Below are 20,727 nucleotides of genomic sequence, written 5' to 3'. Positions count from 1 at the left end.
GGGAGTGTTCCTCCCTCTGCTATATTTTGGAAGAGTTTGAGAAGGATAGATGTTAGCTCTTCTGTAAATCTTTGATAGAATTTGCCTGTGAAGCCAACTCGTCCTAGGCTTTGGTTTGTTGGAAGATTTTTAATCACAGTTTCAATTTCAGTGCCTGTGATTGGTTTGTTTATATTTTGTATTTCTTCCTGGTTCAGTCTCGGAAGGTTGTGATTTTCTAAGAATTTGTCCACTTCTTCCAGGTTGTCCATTTTATTGGCATATAGTTGCTTGTAGTAATCCCTAGTGATTCTTTGTATTTCAGCGGGGTCAGTTGTTACTTCTCCTTTTTCATTTCTAATTCTGTTGATTTGAGTCTTCTTTGTTTTCTCTTGATGATTCTGGCTATTGGTTTATCAATTTTGTTTATCTTCTGAAAGTACCAGCTTTTAGGTTTATTGATCTTTGTTATTGTTTCCTTCATTTCTTTTTCATTTATTTCTAATCTGATCTTTATGAATTCTTTCCTTCTGCTACCTTTGGGGATTTTTTGTTCTTATTTCTCTAATTGCTTTAGGTATAAGGTTAGGTTGTTTATTTGAGATGTTTCTTGTTTCTTGAAGTAGGGTTGTATTGCTATAAACTGCCCTCTTAGAACTGCCTTTGCTGCCTCCCATATTTGGGTCCTCGTGTTTTCATTTTCATTTGATTCTAGGTATTTTTTTATTTCTTCAGTGATTTCTGGGTTATTTAGTAGCGTATTGTTCAGCCTCCATGTGTTTGTATTTTTTTAAGTGTTTTTCTGTAATTGATATCTAGTCTCATAGCGTTGTCATCACAAAAGATACTTGATACGATTTCAGTTATCTTAAATTTACCAAGGCTTCATATGTGACCCAAGATATGATCTATCCTCCAGAATGTTCCATGAGCATTTGAGAAGAAGGTGTATTCTGTTTTTTGTTTTGTTTTGTTTTGTATTGCGGTGCGCAGCCTTGTCACTGTTGTGGCCTCTCCCGCTGTGGAGCACAGGCTCCGGACGTGCAGGCTCAGCAGCCATGGCTCACGGGCCTAGCCGCTCTGCGGCATGTGGGATCTTCCCAGACCGGGGCACGAACCCGTGTCCCCTGCATCGGCAGGCGGACTCTCAACCACTGCACCACCCGGGAAGCCCTATTTTGTTGTTTTTTCATGCAATGTTCTATAAATATAATTTAAGTCCATCTTGTCTAATGTATCATTTAAAGCTTGTGTTTCCTTATTTTTCATTTTAGTTGATCTGTCCATTGGTAGAAAGTGGGATGTCAAAGTCCTGTATTATTTGGGTTACTGTTGATTTCCCCTTTTATGCCCATTAGCATTTGCCTTATTTATTGAGGTGCTCCTATATTGGGTGCATAAATATTTACAACTGTTATATCTTCATGGACTGGTCCCTTGATCATTCTGTAGTGTCTTTCTTTGGCTCCTGTAATAGTCTTTATTTTAAAGTCTATTTTGTGTGATATGAGAATTGCTACTCCAGCTTTCTTTTGATTTCCATTTGCATGGAATATCTTTTTCCATCCTCTCACTTTCAGCCTGTATGTGTCCCTAGGTCTGCAGTGGGTCTCTTGTAGCCAGCATATATATGGGTCTTGTTTTTGTATCCATTCAGCCAGACTGTCTTTTGGTTGGAGCATTTAATCCATTTACATTTAAGGTAATTATCGATATGTATGTTCCTATTCCCATTTTCTTAATTGTTTTGGGTTTGTTTTTGTAGGTGTTTGCCTTCTCTTGTGTTTCCTGCCTAGAGCAGTTCTTTTAGCATTTGTTGTAAAGCTGGTTTGGTAGTGCTGAATTCTCCTGGCTTTTGCTTGTCTGTAAAGTTTTTAATTTCTCCATCGAATCTGAATGAGATCCTTGCTGGGTAGAGTAATCTTGGTTGTAGGTTTCTCCCTTTCATCACTTTAAATATGTCCTGCCACGCCCTTCTGGCTTGCAGAGTTTCTGATGACAGATCAGCTGTTAACCTTATGGGGATTCCCTTGTATGTTATTTGTTGCTTTTGCCTTGTTGCTTTTAATATGTTGTCTTTGTATTTAAATTTTGATAGTTTGATTAATATGTGTCTTGGCATGTTTCTGCTTGCATTTATCCTGTATGGGACTCTCTGTGCTTCCTGGACTTGATTGACTATTTCTTTTCCCATATTAGGTAAGTTTTCAACTATAATCTCTTCAAATATTTTTCAGTCCCTTTCTTTTTCTCTTCTTCTTCTGAGACCCCTGTAATCAAACATTGGTGCATTTAATGTTGTCCCAGAGGTCTCTGAGACTGTCCTCAATTCTTTTCATTCTTTTTTCTTTGTTCTGCTCTGTGGTAGTTGTTTCCACTAGTTTATCTTCCAAGTCACTTACCTGTTTGTCAGTTGTTCTGCTATTGATTCCTTCTAGAGAATTTTTAATTTCATTTATTGTGTTGTTCATCATTGTTCGTTTGCTCTTTAGTTCTTCTAGTACCTTGTTAAACGTTTCTTGTATTTTTTCCATTCTATTTCCAAGATTTTTAGATCATCTTTACTATCATTACTCTGAATTCTTTTTCAGGTAGACTGCCTATTTCCTCTTCATTTGTTAGGTCTGATGGGTTTTTACCTTGCTCCTTCATTTGCTGCATATTTCTCTGTCTTTCCATTTTGCTTAACTTACTGTGTTTGGGGGTCTCCTTTTTGTAGGCTGCAGGTTTGTAGTTTCTGTTTTTTTTTGGTGTCTGCCCCCAGTGGGTAAGGTTGCTTCAGTGGCTTGTGTAGGCTTCCTGGTGGAGGAGACTGGTGCCTGTGTTCTGATGGGTGGGGCTGGATGTAGTCTTTCTGCTGGGCAGGGCTGCATGCAGTGGTGTGTTTTGGGGTGTCTTTGAACTTAGTATGATTTTAGGCAGCCTCTCTGCTAATGCGTGGTGTTGTGTTCATTTCTTCCTAGTTGTTTCGGCATGCAGTGTCCAGCACTGGAGCTTGCTGGCCGTTTGGTGGAGCTGGGTCTTAGCATTGAGATGGAGATCTGTGGGAGAGCTCTCACCGATTAATATTACATGGAGCCTAGAGGTCTCTGGTAGCCCAGTGTCCTGAACTCGGCTCTCCCACCTCAGAGGCTCAGACCTGACACCAGGCCCGAGCACCAAGACCCTGTCAGCCACATAGCTCAGTAGAAAAGGGAGAAAAAAAGAAAGAAAAAAATTAATAAAATAAAATTATTAAAATAAAAGAATTGTTAAAATTTAAGAAATATTTAAAGTAATAAGAAAAAAGAAGAGATCAACCAAACTAATAAATCTATGAATGATAACAAGCACTAAAACCTATACTAAGATAAACATAAAAATCAGAAACAAGTCAATTGCAGACAGCAAATCCCAAGTCTGCAGTTCTCCCAAAGTCCACCGCCTCAGATTTGGGTTGATTCCTTGTCTATTCAGGTATTCCACAGATGCAGGGTACCTCAAGTTGATTATGGGAGTTTAATCTGCTGCTCCTGAGTCTGCAAGGAGAAAATTCTCTTTCTCTTCTTTCTTTGCACAGCTCCTGTGGTTCAGCTTTGGTTTTGGCCTCACGTCTTCGTGTAGGTTGCCCTCAGGCTTCTGTTCCCACCCAAACAGGATGGGGTTAAAGCATCGGCTGATTAGGGGCCTCTGGCTCACTCAGGCCGGAGGGAGGGAGGGGTAAGGTAGTTATAATTGGAATGCCAGATGAGCCTGCTGCAGCAGAGGCCAGAGTGAGTTTGCAACAGCCTGAGGCGTGCCTTGTGTTCTGCTGTGGGGTTTGTCCCTGGATCACAGGACCCTGGCAGTGGTGGGCTGCACAGGCTCGCAGGGCAGTGCGGCAGCGTGTGGGTAGTGACCTGTGCTTGCACACAGGATTCTTGGTGGCTGCAGCAGCAGTGTTAGCATTTCGTGCTCATCTCTTGTGTCTGAGCTGGTAGCCGGAGCTCATGCCCATCTCTGGAGCTAGTTTAAGCGGTGCTCTGCTTTCTGTGGGCAGACAGGGAAGGAATCCCCTCTCCTCGCGCTCCCCAAAACAATGGTCTCTTGCCTCTTAGGCAGGTCCAGAGTTTTTCCTGGACTCCCTCCCGGCTAGCTGTGGCACGCTAGCTCCCTTCAGGCTGTGTTCATGCAGCCAACCCCAGTCCTCTCCCTGAGCCCGAGCCTCAGGTCCCAGCCCCCGCCTGCCCTGGCTGGTGAGCAGACAAGCCTCTTGGGCTGGTGAGTGCTGGTCGGCACGGATCCTCTGTGTGGGAATCTCTCCGCTTTGCCCTCTGCACCCCTGTTGCTGCACTCTCCTCTGTGGCTCTGAAGCTTCCCCCCCCCGCCCACTCCCCATCTCCACCAGTGAAGGGGCTTCCTAGTGTGTGGAAGCTTTTCCTCCTTCACAGCTCCCTCCCAGAGGTGCAGGTCCCATCCCTCTTCTTTTGTCTGTTTTTTCTTTTGCCCTACCCAGGTACGTGGGGATTTTCTTGCCTTTTTGGAGATCTGAGGTCTTCTGCCAGCGTTCAGAGGTGTTCTGTAGGAGCTGTTCCACATGTAGATGTATTTCTGATGTATTTTTGGGGAGGAAGGTGATCTCCGCATCTTACTGCCATCTTGAAGGTCCCACCCCGAAAGTAATGGTTTTGATTGATTATTTAAATTTCCTTTTTTTTGTAGTTAAGCTGTTTTTTTCTTTTTCCCCCTTATTTAAGATGTAATATTTACATTTTTTAATATTTATCGAGTTATAGGTACTTAAAGGTATCTCAGTATAGGAATTAGTGAAATCTGTTGCATTTATCCATTTGGTTAAATTCAAAACATGCTAGATAATACTGTTGAAATTGTTTTTGTCTCTCTGAAGTTGATTATGAGATATATTGAAAGATTAAATCAGTTTCACATGCATACTAGCAATAACCATCATCCTCACTTCTTGAGAAAGACGTATCATATAAATCTAGATAGCTAGGATTACAGAGACCGTATAATTTCACTCTTTGGGTGGACATGCGTAGCCAGTCTTTTTGTTTTTTAGTTTATGAGGAGGTCCAGCAGGCTGGTTTCTTCTTAATAACCACCTGGCCTTATGTAAAGCTATAGTCTTTTATCCAAAACCCTTGGGGCCTGGTGTGTTGTTATTTGAATTTAAAAAAATATATTTTAGAAAGTAATACAGTATATATGCTAGCTGATATTTTATATATGATGTAACATTCTTAACAGGGTCTGAAGAGTCACTCTATAATTAAACATATTAATATTTCTGCAGTGAGATGTATGAATATTCACATTAACTGGGACAAGCGGATGGAAGAGCCTTGTATCAGTTTGGGTCAGTTATGAAAAAACTTTGGATTCCAGAATTTTTTGAATTTTGAATTTCAGATAATCAGTGGTGAACCTATAATAAAGTGTGTTATGTATTATAATATTAATAGATATAATGCTTTTTACAAATAATTTAAAATATAACAAAATTATATGTCTTTATTTAGTGTTTATCAGTTTTTCCACTATTTCACCTTTTATTTCATTCTCTAAAATATTTTCTTTGTACAGCTGTTGTATTCTCGAGGATTGCTAATTGATCTTCTAATCAAATCTAATGTTAGTCGATATGCAGAGTTCAAAAATATTACCAGGATTCTTGCATTTCGAGAAGGAAGAGTGGAACAGGTACTGTGCTGAGCAAGTATTGTAACTGGGTATGATTTTGAGTTACTGTGTTTTATTTGGGAAGGATAAGCAAATACGATTGTTATTTTCCTGGTAAAGCAGCAAAATCCAATCCTGCATGGTGATTAACAACTGTAAATAGTAAGAGATTGCCAATTAAAATGTCTAATGTTAATTTTCTTATGATTTATTCTGCAGCTTGATGTTGGTGTTGAGAAAGTGTTAATTTCAGACAGCGTTGCTAGATTTGAGCTGTCATTTGTTCCCAGTTAGGGGTGACATGCTGGTGGCCTTCTAATGGCCTAAAGAGCAACTTGGCAGGATTAAGTAAGAGAGCTCACAAGTTAATTAGCTCTGAAGTCAACAGCGATGCCATAAGAACTGATGGAAAGTAACATGAAACAGCCTGATTAGAAAGGAAATAATAATCTTGTTATACTTAAAGGGAAAGAAAACGTCATTTGGAATACTTGTATCACTAGGAATCAGTTTCTTAACTTTTAAAATCATGTTTTTCAGGTTCCTTGCTCCAGAGCAGATGTCTTTAATAGCAAACAACTTACTATGGTAGAAAAGCGAATGCTAATGAAGTTTCTCACATTTTGTATGGAGTATGAGGAACATCCTGATGAATATAAAGGTATTGTTTTTCATTAAATTTGTTTTCTTACATTATTTGAGAGTTCTTATTATTTTAATATGCTTGCTCTGATTTAATGAGCCACTCGCTATGCTTTTAAAATATTTTTACTTTGCACTGTCCAATAGGTTAGCCTCTAGCAAAATGTAGCTATTTAAATTTAAATTAATTAAAATAAAATAAAATTTAAAATTTGTTCCTCAGTCTCACTAGCCACACTTCAAGTGCTCAGTGGCCACACGTGGCTAGTGGCTACTATGGCTACAGTGCAGCTGTAGAACATTTTCATCATGACAGCAATTCTGTGCTGGGTGTTCATTTTTATTCTTGTTAATTAAACACTGCAGTCAACTGGTTCTTCATAGATGATACTCCCTTTTCATTATCCATTAATTTTTTAATCATTTTTTAAAATTGAAGTATAGTTAATTTACAATGTTATGTTAGTTTCAAGAGTACAGCAAAGTGATTCAGTTATATTTATATTATATATATATATATATTCTTTTTCATATTCTTTTCTGTTATAGTTTATTGCAAGATATTGAATATATTTCCCTGTGCTATACAGTAGGTCCTTGTTGTTTATCTATTTTACATATAGCAGTGCATATATGTTACTCTCCCACACCCCATCCATTAATTTTTTTATCAGTCATTAAAAAATCAGTATGTTTTTTCATTTTTCCAGGATCACTTTTGCTTGGAATGTTGAATTATTTATTTTGATTGATTAAAAACAAGCTAGATAGTATGGGGGTGGGAAACCCCTGGATTAGGCGAAGATATGGATGGTTTCTAGTCTTGGCTTTGACCCATCTCACTGTGTGATCTGGGACCAGTTACTTCAGAGTTCGTTGAAAGTTGAATACACCACTTTAATATCAGAGCTTTACACTTAAAGTGCATTGAGCTGGAAGAGTTATCCAAAATAGGAATATACTGACAATTCACTTATAAAGTTACAATGAGAAATACAGCAGTTTTTTTTATATTAGATGGAATATTAAAAGTCTAACGCTTGTTCTTAAAGCTTCAAGTCCATTAGATACTGCCAGATTATTCTCCACAGTAGTATAAACTTATATTCTCTTAGGAAATTTTTATAATTTTTGTTTATATTATTTCTATGAAGTTTTTGTCTACCAATAACAGTCCAATTACATTTTTTCTGTTCTTGGCTTAAAGGAATAGTATTTAGGGGATCCTTGTGTTTTGAGGTGTGATTATAAGGCAGTAAGACTGATTCCACTAGCCATACAGAAATTATTTTCATTACCTTTTAGTCATAGTTCATTGTTCGCAGTTTTAGGAAGAAATAGCAATTCAAAAAAAACAAGTATTACTCTATCGTTTTCACCAAAAAAATTGCCATTTGTCATATTTAATATTTCAAAGTATAATTATTGGCATTATTCTGCAGTTTTAATAATAAAGTAAGATTATTGCCAACTGTGGAAACCTGTTGTGATGATTAATGAATTATTTAATACTTTTCTAATTTTTTAAATCCATAAAATACTAAACAGAGAATCATCATTTAAAGCTAAATATTGTATCGTCAGTCCAATTAGGATAGTGAGATTGTTTCTAGTTTTTTTTTATCCCCCCACAATCAATAGTCTCTGTTTAAAATGTAATAATATTACCACCTGTGTCCTTTGCCAAGTGTTTTAAACAGATCTGATCTCATTTTTGTGCAATGGTTTTAAGTGGAAATTTGGGTTTGATTTTAATTGATAAATTTTCATCTTTCTTTTCATAGCCTATGAGGAAATTACATTTTCTGAATATTTAAAAACTCAGAAATTGACCCCCAACCTCCAATATTTTGTCCTACATTCAATTGCAATGACATCAGAGACAGCCAGCAGTACTATAGATGGTCTCAGAGCTACCAAAAACTTTCTTCACTGTCTTGGGCGGTATGGCAACACTCCATTTTTGTTTCCTTTATATGGACAAGGAGAACTCCCTCAGTGTTTCTGCAGGTAAGACAGGCATTGGTTTTCTTATCTCTTTTAAACTGATACTTGAAAAATAGAAAGACAAAAATGAGATTTAGTCAAGATTTAGTATATGCAAACATATACTTTGTTGTTCTACTCTTTTATAATCTATTTGCCTGCCTACCTACTTACCTAAATGCTATAATCAGTCTGGCCTGTTTTTGAACTTTATAAAATAGAGTCATACTGTAAATTCCATTTTCCACTCAGTATTATGTTTCAAAGCATCATCCTTGTTGTGTGTGGTTATAGTTAAACTTATTTTCATTGCTACATAGTATTCCATTTTGAATATACCACAAGTTATTATTCCATTTTTCTGTTGATGGACACAGGGTTTTTCCAGTTTTTTGTTGTTATTAACATCCTGTGTATGTTTCAGAGTATACAAGTTCAAGATTTTCTCTAGTATACATATCTAGGAGTGGAATTACTGAGTCATGGGATATATGAAGGTTCATACAAGATAGTGTCCAGTTGTTTCTCCAGAGAGTTGTACCAGTTTACCTCCCCCAGCAGTATAGTATATAAGAATTCTCATAGCTCTACATCTTTGCCAACATTTGGTGTTATCAGACTTTTTAATTTTTGTCAGTCTAATTCACCTAAAGTATCACATTGTATTTTTATTTTACATTTCCTGGATTACTAATGAGGTTGAGCGTCTTCTCATATGATTATTGGCTATTCATGTTTTCTCTTTTGGGAAATGCTTGTTCATGTCTTTTACCCATTTGTCTCTTGGGTTGTTGTCTTTTTCTTATTGATTTGTAGGTGTTTTTATATATTCTGAATACTGATCTTTTCTCAGTTAAATGTGTTGCATGTATCTTGCCTTATGGTATTTATGATGCGTGGAGGTCATTAAGATTAATGTAGTCAAATATAGCAGTCTTTTCTTTTATACTTAGAACTTTTGGGGGTAGTAGAGCATGGTAGTTAAGAACCTGGACTATGGAAACAGACTGCATAGATTTAAATCCTGGCTCCTCTATTTATTAGCCATGTAACCTTGGACAAGTTTCTCAATCTCTTTATTATGTTTTGAAAGAATCAACTTTTGGGTTTTTTGATTCTCTGTATCCTAGTTCATTAATTTCTGGTCTTTATTATCCTTTATTTTGCTTTCTTTGGGCTTTGTTCAACTCATCCCTCCCCTCCCCTGCCCTTGCAAATTCTTAGGCTGAAACCTAATGAGTTAAATAGTCACCTTTTTAATTTTCTAATATAAGCATTAATATGGTAAAGTTCTAACTATTGTTTTGAATCTTACACAGTTATTATATATTATTTTCATTTTAATCCTAATTATCTTAATTTCCATTGTGATTTCTTCATTGACCCATGAGTTATGTATTTTTAAATAGCTAATCTGGTTGATTCTTCTGCTCTTACCATCTCATTTAATTCTACTGTGTATAGAAAATATGTTTTTATGGTACTAATTCTTTGAACTTTATGACTTAGTATGTCATCAATTTTTATAATTTTTCCACATGTGCTCAAGAAGAATGTGTTTATCTAGTTGTTGGTTACAGGGCTCTCTAATTATTGCTCTTGAAGTCTGATAAGTCAAACTTCGAGTTGTCATTTTCAAACTTTATTTTTATTGAAGTGTTTTTTCTTTGATCTGTCAATGATAAGAGTGATGTGTTTTGAAATCTCCCATTATGATTTTTGATTTGTCAGTTTCTCCCTATAATTCTATCAATTTTTACCTTATATTTATTTTGAGGCAATTTATTAAGATTATATAAATTTATAATTGTTTAATCTTCCTGATGAATTTAATGTTTTGTATAGTCTGCTGACTTTCTCCATCCCTAATAATACATTTTTTTCTTAAAGTCTAGTTTATCTAATATCAAAGAGCTACTCCAACTTTTTAATATTTGCCTGTTATATCTTTCTCCATCCCTTTATTTTTCAACTATATTTAGAGCTCTAAATAGCATATTATTACATATTTTTAATTCCATCTGACAATTTCTATCTTTTACCAAGTAGTGTAAGTGCAGTTAACAGGAGTCTGTTCCTTCCTTCAGAAGTATATAATTTTAAAAGTTCCTCTAGTTTATGCTCTGGGCAGTTAATGCTTTCTAGTTTGTGTGCATATGAAAATAACTTTTTTTTTTTTGCCTTTTTTCTTGAGTGAATATTTGTTAGGTAAACATTTCTATGTTGGCAGTTCTTTTCTCTCAGTACGTTAAAATTTTATTCCACTGTCATTTGGGTTCCATTTTTGTTGTTGAGATGTTTGATGTCAGCCTAATTGTCATTTCTTTATAAGTGATATCTCTTTTTTCTCAGGCTGTTTTTAAGATATTTTTGTCTACAGTGTTCTGCATTTTCACTACAGTGAATTTAGGTGTTGGTTCCTTTGTATTTATCTAGCTTGATATAGGTCAAACCATATGAAATTAACAATATTAAAACATTTTGACCTACAATTCCATATGATTCAAACAACTACATTGCAAGTTCCTCTATCTTTGAATTGTCATTTATTATTTTAGAAAATTATCAGTCAGTATCTTGCAAATGTTGTTTTCATCCATTGTCTCTTACTTTCACCTTTTTGGAACCACAAATAGGTATGTTTTAGAACTTAGCATTCTCTCTTCCATGTTTTTTAATCTCTCTTTCATATTTTCTATTTCCTTGTCCTTCCTGCTACATTCTGGGTACCTAATAAAGGTCTGTTTTCCAGTTTATTCTCTTCACCTGTAACTAATCTGCAGTTTAACCCTTTTCTTTTACTCCAATATTTTTATCGTTCATTTTTAGAAGTTCTGCTTTTTCCCCCAAAATCTTCCTGTCATTGTTTGATAGACTCTTTTGCTTGGTCACTTCTTTCATATACAGATATTTTATATTCTGCCATGTGTTGTTTCTGTTGATTTACGTTAATGATTTATTTTCTTGTGCCATGCTTATTTTTGACTGAGAGTTTGTATTTGATTGATTTTAATCTGTGGAAATCTGGGGGCCCAAATTAAGAATGCTTTCCTTCAAGAATTATTTGTGTTTTCCTTCAGCCGGAAGGCACTAAGACTTGGGACCATTCTAACTCCCTTCAGGGGGTCTTTGCTTAATAAAGAAACCCCAGATACAGCTCCCACACTGATACGGGCAACACGACTTGTTTGTTTGTTTGTTTTTTTAATTGCAGTGTTTGTTGCTCAAAGCTTTGAGTTCAGCTCAGGGTTTGTACTGTGCATATGTGTGTTTGGGGTTGTGGATTTCCTATGGACATTTCTCTTATTTCCTTCACTCTCAGCAGTGCAATAAAAATTATGTTTAATGTAAGAAATAGTCTTTTGTTAGTAATAGGAGGTCCCTTCACAGTATCTAGTCCAATATGTGATTTTATGAATGGTGGTAAGAATGTTATAAATTTGAAAGTACTTAATTCTGAAAGATAGGTCTGTGTAATTCCAGACAAGTTCTTTCTCCTCCACCTATTGTCAAAGTAGGGATGAATGGGCAGTGTCATGTCCCCCAGGACCAGAGGTCCTCCTATCAATTGAAACTAATAGGGGAGTTGTATGGGTTTCTTAATCATTCTTTTCCTCTTCCTGTGGCTTTGCCTGATTCAGAGGGAGCTACACTACTTTCTCTCATGTTCCCACTTGCCACTTACTCCTACAGAACTTTAGGGTAAGGAATAGGGACAAAATCAACAGGTCACTGGGGAATGAGCAGAAGATCACTGGCTTCCTTACCAGCACTTTATGAAAATGGATTATTTAACCTCATTCTTATTTTTTCACAAAATCCATTTATTTCCTTTCCTAATTCATATATTTGTAAATATATATTTAATGTTTGTTTATTTGTTATTTTTAAGGGAAACAACATTTAAAAGTTTCATTTGTCCTGTACTGATAAAAAATTTGAATGACACCCTTATGTGTTGAATTCTAGACAAAGGAAATATTTTTCGCCAAAGATGATTGTAACCTTCTTAAGGCTGAGATTTTATCAGCCTTCTGTATCTTTTTATCCTCTGCAAGCCTATCTCAGAATTTTGTGTGTGGTTCATATTTAATGTTTGTTATAAAAATTATATCTCGCTCTCTCCAATTTGAAGTGAATTGAAATTTCAGGGAATGATATAATTAAATGTATATGTATTTGTGTAGATAGATAGATATTAAAGACAACAACAAAAGACTGTTATATTTGAAGTAGTATATTAAACTTCTGGGTGGTTCTTTGGCAACTCTGAGTTCTTCCTACATATTATATATATGAATCTATGTGTTTATAAGTTATAATAAAATGCGTTTACTTGGCCTAGGGATATTAACTTTTAATTTTATATTTGATTCCCTGCATAATGCTTTACAATTTCATATAAATATTGTTCTGTTTATATCCTAAAGTACTAACACTACCACCATCTGTACATCATAGTCTACACTTTTTATCACCAGGTTATCAGAATTAGGTATCACCTGTTCTGTGATTTCTAACCATCGTTTTATATTCTGTTTTAATATAACCCTCTTAAGCATTTCTCACAGCCAGTTACAGTGTGTTCTCATCAAGGCTACTGTTATAAATGGCATGCATGCATATTTATGTGAAGGATTCAAAGACTTTTGTAAGTCATATCCTTGCATTCTAAATGAACTCTGCATAAACTATAACATTTTAACTACTGGAGATAACTTTCATGAATGACCACCCTTTGAGGTTTTTATCAATTTAAATAGGTAGGGTTTTTTTTCAGCAAAGAAAATGAAGCTTATTTATTGTACTACCTATTACCCATTGATATGTCAAGATACATAAATTGGACCATACTGGAAGAAAGTCATTGAAACCTATATATTTTTCTAGTCTAGCAAGCCATAGAATTTCCCCTACTGTATATTCGTTGGTTAATATTTTTTCTGGCACACTGGGCAGGATATGTATGCAGTATATAGGTTTTTAAACTCTCACACTATATCTTCCAAACAGAAGTCCTTTTTAAGCCCTAACCAAGTAATTTGTTTCTGTTATCTTTGTGGTTGGTAACATGGTAGCCTTTAGAACTACTTTCTAGTTCAGAATGGGTTTCATATACTGTGTCGTGTTTTCATAACCTATGAAATGGAGCAGTACCTGTGGGAGCAAACAAACTCTACATTTTTTTTTATAAATAGACTTAGACTGCCTGGAGATTGTTACTTGTTTTTTGTAAAGAGAGAGAATTTAACTAATAGTTTACTAGGTAATTCTGCCTTACATTCTTCAGATTTTAGCCTACATTTTATTTCCTTTTTTTCCTTTAATGTAATGGGATTGTTAAAACATACAGAATGAATATGTTTTACTTTTAACATGTAATATAAATTGTGTGTGTGTGTGTAAAATCACCACCGAATATTTTGTACCAAGTATTCGCATTCAAATATCATTTTCCTGAGTATTGTATATGGAAAATTGAATAGATGCATGATCTACCTCAGGAAATTGTGGAACACACATTGATTAAATTAGAGCTTTTTAAAAAAGAGAATGAAAGAACACCAAAAGTCCAAAACATATAAGTAACTTGCTCAAGATTATAGGAATAGCATGGAACAACAGGAAAGGGAATCTCCCATTTGATACATTCAATCAGTAATGGAAGAAAGAATGATGCCCCAAATGGGCCACATAGATGCTACTATGATTTTGTCATAACCATGGAATTGGTTTTTTAATATAAAGTGTAAGGTATTTTATATTTTGTCTTTTTTCCTCTGCTTTAAAAAAATAACTTCTTTAGTCCAAAGTCCAAGATCAAAACATACACTTTACTGAATGTTGTATTGTTCTATTTGGAGAACTCATAGTATAAAACATCTCTCAGACCAAAGTTGCCTGCTTATTTTCTTCTGTAATAACCAAGCTTTTTTTTTTGGCTTTTTTTTTTTTTTTTTTGCGGTACGCGGGCCTCTCACTGTTGGGGCCTCTCCCTTGCGGAGCACAATCTCCGGACACGTAGGCTCATGGGCCATGGCTCACGGGCCCAGCGGCTCCGCGGCATGTGGGATCTTCCCGGACCGGGGCACGAACCCGTGTCCCCTGCATCGGCAGGCAGACTCTCAACCACTGCGTCACCAGGGACGCCCCCAAGCTTTTTTATTTAGAGAATTTTCAGAAATCTAAGAGATGTTTGTTAACCTGGATCAACATATTTGAAAACCAAGAGAAGCCTTAAAATTGATGAAAGATTATACTGATGGAAAATTTTATGAGTTTATTTATGGCTTCAACTGCATGTGAAGTCAGAAAAAGCAAAATTGAGATGGTTTTTTACTGTCTGCCCCCAATGTTCTTACCCCTTCACCCCAACAAGTGTGGGCTAGATTATGGATCTAGATTCTTTAATTGTACATTTTTTCCCCCTCAACAGCATTCTCCTTAATCTCTCTTCTTGTAAAAATCTCCCTACTATTTTGCTAGTGATATGACAGAAAAACTTAGAGTTGGAAGAATGCTGTTATATTGTTTTGACTGGTTGTCTAATTTTACAAATGAGGAAAGTTAAGGTAAAGAGAGGCTGAGACTAGAAACCAGATTTCCTGGTATGCATTCTACACAACTCACTTCTTCTACAATGTTTCTTTAAACAATGTTTTCTGGAAAAAATTAAGAGGAGATAGTTAATTAAAATATTGTTATTTGGGGGGATTTTTAAATATTTGTGGTTTAACAACTTGTAATTTGCTATGATTTCTTTTCTCACAGTCGATGCATAGTCATTCCCCCACCACCACCCACCACCCCCGCAAAAAAGACAGGAGAGAATAAGGGCCATTCTTACCGTGTTCTAGAAACATGTTCTGATTCTGTGCCCAATAGGAAATACCAGTTTAGATGAATAAAGAAATTATGTCAAATTCCTAAATTTACCTAATTGATAAAGGTAAAAGGAGAAACAGACCATGAGCAAATCGATCTCCCCCCCACCCCTATAACTTGTATGTATGCATTTGATAAACAGTAATGCAGATGAGCCCAGTAGCAGTTATGTTTTATACGTTTTAGGGACTAGTTAGCATTGATCTGTTTTATGCTCCAAATCCCATTGGTTTCCTCCCACAGTGTCATAAGTAGAACTCCACGATACACCTAGGTGCAGAATCTGGCCCTATGTCTAATTGTTGGTAGATTTGACCAATCCAAATGTATGTGTGTGTGTATTTATGTAAAGCTTGATTATTGAATCAAGCCTTAAATATTTGAAATTAAATGTTAAAAAATTGCCAGAGTGAATTTAAAAGAAACGGATTAATTAATTGGACATCAAGTATATAAATCATATGGTTAAGAAATATTTTCATAGTGGATCGCTACACACTGTTGTTTTGCAGCAGTGCAGCTGAATAGAACTGCATTGAACTATACCAAAGGTTCTTAATCTAGGGTCCATAGGTCCTTGGAACTTATATATAACAGGTTATATGTATATCTTTATAAAAATATTGGTAGTTTCATCAGATTTTCACAGGTATCCGTGACCTAATAAGGGTTGAGAACCATTGTGAGAATTTTCTATAAAAGAAAGCATTATTTTTTTACTCAGATAATCATCCTTAAGAGCTTATAAAAAGAAGAGGTTCTAAAGAGTGAATAGCAAAGGTGCTTCTGGGCTCTAAAGACCAGGGAGAGATGGGAAAACTTGAAAATATTGCTATTGGAACTGTAATTTACAAGCGCCTCTTCGGGTAGATGCAAGCAGATATCTGTGCTCTAGTGGTGTGGGGGAGAAGTAAGTTCAGTGCAGTGAACCAGAGTGTACATTTTAGAGCCAGACCAATGGGGTCAAATTCCGGTTTCACCATGTGCTAGCTGTGTATCATTGTGCAAGTTATTTAAACTCTCTGTGTTCCAGTCTCTTCAGTTTTTCCATGGGGATAATAATAGTAGTATCTACTTCATAGGTTGTGAGGCTTAAAGTGAATTAATATCTAGAAAGTGCTTAAACAGTACTTGCCTTAGTAAGTACTACATAAGTGTTAGGTGTTACTACTCTTACTGTTACTATGATTATGATGATTACTGCTGCTGTTGCTGCTGTTGTAGAATGCTACCAGGGCAAGTATGAGACCAAGTTAGGGACTGAGCTAGATTTGTGTTCTAATCCAGTGGGTCAACAAACTTTTTCTGTAAGGGTCAGATAGTAAATAGTTTAGGCTTTGCAAGCCATATGGTTTTGGTTGAAACTATTTGCAGTCTTAGACAGTATGTAAAAGAATGGATGTGGCTGTGTTCCAAAAAAACTTTATTTACAAAAATAGGTGGTAGTTTTTCCGACCCTAGTGTAATCAACGGGATAGACTTGTACCTACAAAACATGATAATAATTTTTTTAAAACCTTGATGTTAGGAAATTATAGAAAATTGCCTGAGTGCAATACCTGGTATTTATTAGTCATTCATTAAGTATTTGATGGATAAGTGAGTGAATAGTTGGTATTTATGAATTGCTGCAAAAATTAGGTGTTAAAGGGCCCATAGAGCAATATTTCTCAAGCTTTCACTTACGTCAGAATTTAACAGATTACTGTGTCCCATTCCCAGAGTTTCTGACTTGTAGATCTGAAGTGGGGCCTGGAAATTTGCATTCTAATAAGTTTCCAGATGTTGTTGATGCTGCTTGTTTAGGGAACACTGCTGAAGAGGAAGCAGCCAGGGGAATTGCTCTCCGGGCCCAATTCTAATCAACAAGAAGGAAAAGATTTAAAGTGACAGAAAACTTGTGAAGAATCATCTCTGTCATTTGTTATAAGTTTGATTATTTTCATTTCTTCCCATTTTAATTCAACAGCTATTTTTTAAGCGTCTGTTCTCTACTTTATACTCTCCTAGGTGTAGTGGATATATATGAAAAAGAATATGATATAGTCAGACTTTGATGGCAGTATCAATAGTGTTTACTGTAGTTGAGGAAAGAAAATAAAATGCACACTCATAGACCAATTAAAGAATAAGAAAACATATTTCATCAGGTTCCAGAGTGTGCAATGCAGGAATGAATGCCATCAGTACTCAGAAATGATTTGAAGGAGCCTAAACAGATATGACATGAAATTAATTTAATCAAAGCACACAGATGACACTTAGGAAGTTATGGGAATCTCAGACTGCTCTGTTAACCCATCCAATTCTAGAAAAGAGCAAGAAGATTGGGCTCCACTCTATGCTAAGAACCATCAGTGGTCTGACCCCACCTTGTCATTGAACATGGTCCATTTCTGTGAGATACATAATTGTTCTAGAGGCTCTTGATTTAGGCTAGCTTCTCAATTGAAGTATTGTTGACATTTTTGGCAGTATAATTCTTTGTTGTGATGTTGAAAGAGCTGTCCTATGCATTTTAGGATGTTTATTGAGCAGCATCTCTGGCCTCTATCCACTAGATGCCACTACCTTCACCTACCTACTTGTGACAGACAAAAATATCTCCAGACATTGCCAAATGTCCCCCGGGGCAAAATAGTCCCTGTTTGAGAAATACTGGTTTAGTCCAACTCAGTATATATTTAATTTGGTGTAGTCTACTCTAGTTAAATGTTGACAGGCAGGGAGAATAAAATGTTCTTTTAGGTCTTTCTTACATTCTTCTTACTCAACTTTTGGTTCTATAATCTGGAACTATGTAAAAATTCTTTAAGGAACAGAACAGTTTAAAATCTCTTGGCACTTGAATCAATGGAATAATTCATGTAGGTCATTTAGCAAAGTATACCTGTCAGGAGATGTTAAATAGCCATTAAAAAGCAAATTTTGGGGTAACATATAATCTTAGTAGGTAGAAAAAAATGAAAATACTGAAAAAAAATAATAAAGCACACAGACACTCACTTTTATAAGGAAATGCAAGCCCTATTTCCCACCCTAGAATTCCACCCCCAGAGTTAACCATTGTTAAGTTAGTTGCATATCTTCCCATATTTCCCATGCTTATACAGATATCTATGTATGAACATGTATGTATATGCATACTTAAAATGTTAAGGGCTGAACAGTTCTCTGGTATATGGACCTATGTGCCATAATTTATTTAATCATTTTCCTATTGTTGGTGTCATCATGCTTAATAAAATTATGTCTTTATTATATAAGAAATACAGGGACTTCCCTGGTGGTCCAGTGGCTAAGACTCTGTGCTCCCAATGCAGGGGGTCCGGGTTCAATCCCTGGCTGGGGAACTAGATCCCGCCTGCATGCCACAACTAAAGATCCCGTGTGCTGCAACTAAAGATCCCACATGCCACAACTAAGACCCAGTGCAGCCAAAATAAATAAATAAATATTTTTTAAAGAAATATAATTTCATGTACAGAAATTTTGGAAAACAGGAACAGAAGTATTACTATTGATTATTATAGTTAAATCCCATCACCTGTTAACAATAACCACACTAAATATTTTGGTATATTTTCTTTTCCTTTCTTTCAATCCACACATTTAAAGAATACATGTAATTACAATCCTCTTAATTTTTTTTAATTTGGGCATCTTCAATTATAGCATAAGCCAACTTATAGCCATCATCTTTAAAAACACATATCTCAGCTTAAAATAGATAGCAGTGGAAGGCCGGTATAATAATAGGCATTCTTCAAATTCAGGGGTCCTTAACCTGGCTTCCAATGCCTGGAATAAATCACCTGGGTTTCAGGAGTTTGGGGGTAAATACCCTGAAATCTCATGCCAAATTTTGTGGGTGTAATGTGCATAGCTGCATTTTTTAGGAGGTTCTTAGTTTCTGTCAGTGTCTCAAGGGATGTATCACAGCTCAAAAAGGTTAGGAACCACTGGGATGTACTATTTCAATTGAGAACCGTCCTTATTAAATTAGAATAGCATTGTAGAATAGGTTAACCAAAAGCTTGTCTCCCAATAGTTTGAGGACTATTTTTTGAATAGGCTTTTTATAAACTGTAAAATCCTAGAGGGTAAAATAAACAGTGACATACCTCATTTTTTGAGTCTTTTGTATATGATTTTCCAGACAGTGTTCCTTCTGGTTAATAGTTGATATTGGCATGGAGATGATACATAAAGTATAGGGGTAAGCATGATGATGTTTGTATGATCACTTGTTTGTTTTTCCCTTGAGGAGAGAGTATTGTGTGGGATAAACTGCAGGGTGAGATAATCCATCATTTTGAAACCTGTTCTCTGGTGATGGATGGATAGACAGGTAAAGTAACTCAATAATCTTCATTTTTTGCCAGGTTATTCACAGATCAGTGAACGTTGTCGTTAATAAAACAATGGAATGCTTTTGTGTCCTTTCCTGCATTATTCCTCAGGTTTTGACAGGACAAGTCTTTAATTTGGGAGTAGCCTCTTATTAAAACTTATATTACGGGCTTCCCTGGTGGTGCAGTGGTTGAGAATCTGCCTGCCAATGCAGGGTACACGGGTTCGAGCCCTGGTCTGGGAAGATCCCACATGCCGCGGAGCAACTAGGCCCGTGAGCCACAACTACTGAGCCTGCGCGTCTGGAACCTGTGCTCTGCAACAAGAGAGGCCGCGATAGTGAGAGGCCCGCGCGCCAGGATGAGGAGTGGCCCCTGCTTGCCACAACTAGAGAAAGCCCTCGCACAGAAACGAAGACCCAACGCAGCCAAAAATAAATTAATTAATTAATTTTTTAAAAAACTTATATTACACTTAAGTGTGTGGTGCTGGAGCATTTATTGTGACTCTTATGAATATATTAGAATTGTATTGGCTACACAAATTATACAGTTTCAGGTTCTACTTTACTTCCCCTTCAGTGCTAATTCAGATACTAGATTAAACTCACCCAATCATTTTCTCCTCAGGTAACTACGCCAGGTCTATGTGTGCTATTCCAGGTCTTAAAATAATTCTAATAACTTGTATTAGAGTGAAAGGTGGCTGACTATATATAGGGCAAGAGTGATATTCGAATTAAGTCCAATGATATTTGAATTAAGTCCATGTTTAGAGCTGAAATTTTAGTTTGATTAAATTGAAAGGTAACACTGTATGATTGCATAGACTAACTTAAGTATCATTCAAAACAATTCTTAACCCATCTCTTTGGAGCCAATATATTATTGTGCAACTGTAATAGAAATAATATGTGAAGTGTGTTTATTTTCAAGTCAATTCAAAGAGCAAAAAAAAACCTTAGGGCAGCCAGATTACAAAGATCTAAGGCTTTATTTGCCAGCTATGTTAGATAGCTGGGTTTCCAGGCGTTCTCTGCTCTTCCCTTGTTTAATTTGGTTTTGTTCCAGATTGATCTAATTAATGTGATCATCTATAGTTGTAACAAAGCTGTTCATTTCCAATTATTCATCAGTTTATATTCTACTTTGGTAAGGAGTGCTCAAAAACTGAATCTTTTTATAAAATACCTGTCGTACTTCCAAGAAAGAAAGTTTTCCG

General features: G+C 35.9%; 1 protein-coding gene across 1 annotated transcript in view; it reads left to right on the top strand.

The window, feature by feature from the left end:
- CHM (CHM Rab escort protein) overlaps positions 1-20,727 on the top strand; it is a 195,883-nt gene that overhangs the window by 83,697 nt on the left and 91,459 nt on the right. Inside the window, exons 6-8 of the mRNA XM_082864245.1 lie at positions 5,545-5,661; positions 6,181-6,301; positions 8,067-8,292. Of these exons, the coding sequence (XP_082720371.1) occupies positions 5,545-5,661; positions 6,181-6,301; positions 8,067-8,292 (464 nt within the window). The remainder of the gene's footprint in view (positions 1-5,544; positions 5,662-6,180; positions 6,302-8,066; positions 8,293-20,727) is intronic.

The sequence above is a fragment of the Leucopleurus acutus genome (genome assembly GCF_964270905.1).
Source record: "Leucopleurus acutus genome assembly, chromosome: X".
Classification (NCBI taxonomy): domain Eukaryota; kingdom Metazoa; phylum Chordata; class Mammalia; order Artiodactyla; family Delphinidae; genus Leucopleurus; species Leucopleurus acutus.
Note: the sequence above shows the minus strand (reverse complement) of the source record. Positions and strands in the feature narration are given on the sequence as shown.